Source organism: Nerophis ophidion, linkage group LG08 (genome assembly GCF_033978795.1).
Source record: "Nerophis ophidion isolate RoL-2023_Sa linkage group LG08, RoL_Noph_v1.0, whole genome shotgun sequence".
Taxonomy (NCBI): Eukaryota; Metazoa; Chordata; class Actinopteri; order Syngnathiformes; family Syngnathidae; genus Nerophis; species Nerophis ophidion.
In genome coordinates this window covers 35,144,791-35,148,562 of record NC_084618.1, presented here as the reverse complement: position 1 = coordinate 35,148,562, position 3,772 = coordinate 35,144,791, and the positions used below count along the sequence as shown (strand labels likewise).

At 41.1% G+C, this 3,772-nt stretch overlaps 1 protein-coding gene across 2 annotated transcripts in view; it reads right to left on the bottom strand.

Annotated features, from left to right (window-relative positions):
• Positions 1-606: 606 nt before the first annotated feature.
• cart4 (cocaine- and amphetamine-regulated transcript 4) overlaps positions 607-3,772 on the bottom strand; it is a 14,254-nt gene continuing 11,088 nt past the window's right edge. Inside the window, exons 4-6 of one of the 2 annotated variants that reach the window (XM_061908393.1) lie at positions 2,380-2,482; positions 1,668-1,751; positions 607-1,425 (exon numbers count right to left, since the gene is read on the bottom strand). In XM_061908393.1, the coding sequence (XP_061764377.1) occupies positions 1,318-1,425; positions 1,668-1,751; positions 2,380-2,482 (295 nt within the window). In that variant the 3' untranslated portion in view covers positions 607-1,317. The remainder of the gene's footprint in view (positions 1,426-1,667; positions 1,752-2,379; positions 2,483-3,772) is intronic. The other variant, XM_061908392.1, reaches the window with a different exon arrangement.

Genomic DNA, 3,772 nt, shown 5'->3' with positions numbered 1-3,772 from the left:
GTACTGAACGAATAGAGAATCCTTTTAAATCGGGAAAAGATCCTTTTTGAATCGAGAATCGTGCTGAATTGAAAAAAAAAAATCGATTTTGAATCGAATCGTGACCCCAAGAATCGATATTGAATCGAATCGTGGGACACCCAAAGATTCGCAGCCCTAATAGTTACGCCGCATCCAGCATGAATAGATTTTAGTTTGGATTATTAGTGTCACAGTGGCATTCACATTAAACATGTGGACAATATAAAATAATTGTATGACTTAAATATAAAATAAATTGTTATATATCTATTTATTACATTTTAAAAACACTAGTGTGTGAATGTGAGTGTGAGTGTTGTCTGTCTATTGATTGATTGATTGAAACTTTTGTTAGTAGATTGCACAGTACAGTACATATTCCGTACAATTGACCACTAAATGGTAACACCCCAATAAGTTTTTCAACTTGTTTAAGTCGGGATCCACGTTAATCAATTCATGGTAGATCTGTGTTGGCCCTGCAACGAGGTGGCGACTTGTCCAGGGTGGAGCCCGCCCTCCGCCCGAATGCAGCTGAGATAGGCTCCAGCACCCCCCGCCACCCCAAAAATGGACAAGCGGTAGTAAATGGATGGATGGCTGGACTTTTATTATGATTTAGAACCCCAACCCATACATGTTCATGTTTGTCTTCTGGTTTCATCTTTAAAAGTCAAATAAGTCCCTCTATATTAAATAAAAATCATGTTTATAACATTTGACTTCAAAGGAACACAGAAAAAGGACAACCTTTAAATTTTATTTTGTCCATCCGGAGTCTTGTTGTGAAAAGGCCATGTTGTCCTTTCATGACACACAGCTAGAAGACGCGTGTGTGCGTGTGTGAGTGTGTCATTACCAGCTCTTATCTGAGGAATAAATGTCATGCTGTTGATAAGCGTCCTGCGTGTGAAGCTGAGAAACGAAAAGAAGCTTCAACGTAGGACGCTGACCTCAGCGCGCTCGCCTCTGATTGGACGATCAACTTGTGATTGCCAAAAATATTCTCGCAACCAAGCAACACAAAGGGACGCAATTTGCGACCTTTTTGGGGTACCTTTTTGGGTGACCATGCCTGGAGGTAAGGTACCTAAAGCCAGACATAACCCCGCACGTTGATTAGTGACGCGGCTGCATGGTGAATGGACAAAGACAAAGACATAATGGACATGTTTATTGTCCTGTGTGAGCGTTTAGGTGTCTTACAGTGGAAGTGGGGAACAACATTTATTTGACAAAGGACAACAAGGACACATTTGAGTTGAAACAATGGGTCGAGAATGTTTTTAGGTGCCCTCAGTAGCAGCGCAGGAAGAAGGTGTTGCACGCCGCTCCCCGCAGACAATCGCACAGTCGGCCAAATCGGGGCCCATGTTTCATCGCGCAGCGCTCGCCAACATCACACTGTGACACAAAAAACGTGCTTCTTTTAACACACACAGTAAGCAACACTGTATTTTTTGCCTCATTCTTGTGAGAATCCTGCGTGTGACTGAAGCATCCGGTACTAGCTCAAACAACCACCAGGTAGCATCATCACATCAGGTCGGTAGTGCTTAAAGTGAAGGATGAGGCAAAAATGACAGGGGCGCATACTCTGCTCTACACAAACACATTTGAATGACAGCTGTCGCTCACGTCCTCACCCGCGGGATGATGCTGGCCTTCTTCTCCACCGAGTGGCCCACCCTGCTTTCTGCCTCATCCACGAAAGCCTGCAGCGCCTCTGCCTGTACGCACACACACGCACACACACACACACACACACACAATGACAACAAGGTGACAGTTCATTATCTTTGTCAGATGCTGGTGTGAAAAAACACTTTAAGGAGTCGCTTCGTTGACATTATTGCTACCAAGCAGTCACAATAATAAAATCAATACTTTTGATACATTATAAAAATGAAACGTGCACATAAATACATGCTAAGCCAGCGGGCTACATAACAGCACTAAAATAAATGAAAAAAAAAACAAAACAAGCAGTTGTCACATTCGATAACAAGAGAAGACTTCCCGGCCTAGCCCCGCCCATAACACTCCCGTAGTGTTCATTTCTACAACCGTCTCATTAAAACACTAAAATAAACAAAAGGCATGAGGCTTCTTAAAAATCAAATGATTTTACTTTATTTTTGAGCCTAAGGATTGCACAGATTGCTGACATTTAAAAAAAAAAAAAAGGTTAAAGACAGGAGAGCACGTGTTACAGTGGTTAGCGCTCGTTCTTCTCATCATGTTTACTCTTATGTTTCTTATTTTTATTGTGTCATTTTCTATTTTGGATGGATGTATATTTTATATCATTGCACAAGTACAAAGAAATGTTGTTGGGGGTTAGTGCTAGTGCCTCACAATAAGAAGATCCTGGGTTCGTGTGAAGCTTGCATGTCCTCCCCGTGACCGTGTTGGTTCCCTCCGGGTACTCCGGCTTCCTCTCACCTCCAAAGACATGCACCTGGGGAGAGGTTGATTGGCAACACTATATTGGCCCTACTGTGTGAATGTTGTCTGTCTATCTGTGTTGGCCCTGTGTTGAGATAGCCCCTTGTCCAGGGTGTACGCCGCCTTCTGCCCGATTGTAACTGAGATAGGCACCAGTGCCCCCCGCGACCCCGAAGGGAATAAGCGGATAAAAATGGATGGATGGATTGGGTTTGAATTGGTCCAGGTTATCGGGGACCGTTATTACTGACGAACAGATGTCGTGTAAGAAAACCCTCTTCTGCATGGCAGCGTCTCTGTCGCTTTCACTCACTTGCTACTTTTCCACTAACGCATGGGTAGGCAACCCAGAACGTCGAAAGAGCCATTTTGGACCCAAATAACACAACGCTGTCAAGCGCCATTCATATAAAACTTGCGGGCCACACTAACATTAAACTTTCATATCATAGTGGCGGCCGCAATTGGCCGCGTGTCTGAGACCCCTGATCTAAATGATATAGAATACAATAGAATAGAAAGTACTTTATTGATCCCTGGGGAAATTCAGCACCACAGTTCGATCACAATAGACAATAATAAATAATATATAACATATATTATATGAATAATATCAAAATGCAGCCCGAATGCAGCTGGCATAGGCTCCAGCCACCCCCGCCACCCCGAGAAAGACTAGCGGTAGAGAATTAAGGGATGGATGGATACTTTTTATTTTATCATCTATTATTACTGCTATTATTCTCTCAATGTAATGTTTTTATTAATTTATTAATGCATTATTTGTATATATTGTTTGTTTCACACTTTTTTTTTTTAGTTGGCCTTCATTTTACTTATTCTCCAGTTTAGCCCCCTTAAGCATTTTTCCTTCATCCTCAGTGCCATGTCATGTTTTTTTATTGTCAATAGAGCTGTGTGCGCAGTGGATCTGTAATGTATTCACAGCGCTTTTTCTTTTTCGACATGTTGTCTTAATACAGCCCTATTCCAAAATGGGATAGTATGATTTTGCTTTCAAAATACTACAGACAATACCCCATAAAGACAATGTAAAATGTTTTTAGTTTTTTTTTCCAAATTCTACAGACAATACCACATAAAGACAATGTGAAATGTTTTTTTTTATTGAGCAAATTTATTGAAAATAAAAAATAATATAGTGGGAGACTAGTGAATATAGAGAGAAAGATGAATGCAGTAATGTACAGAGACATCATGGATGAAAATCAACACTTCCCATCCAACCTGATGGATAATTTTATGTTTTTTTTTAAATGATATCTATTGAGGAAATTTATTG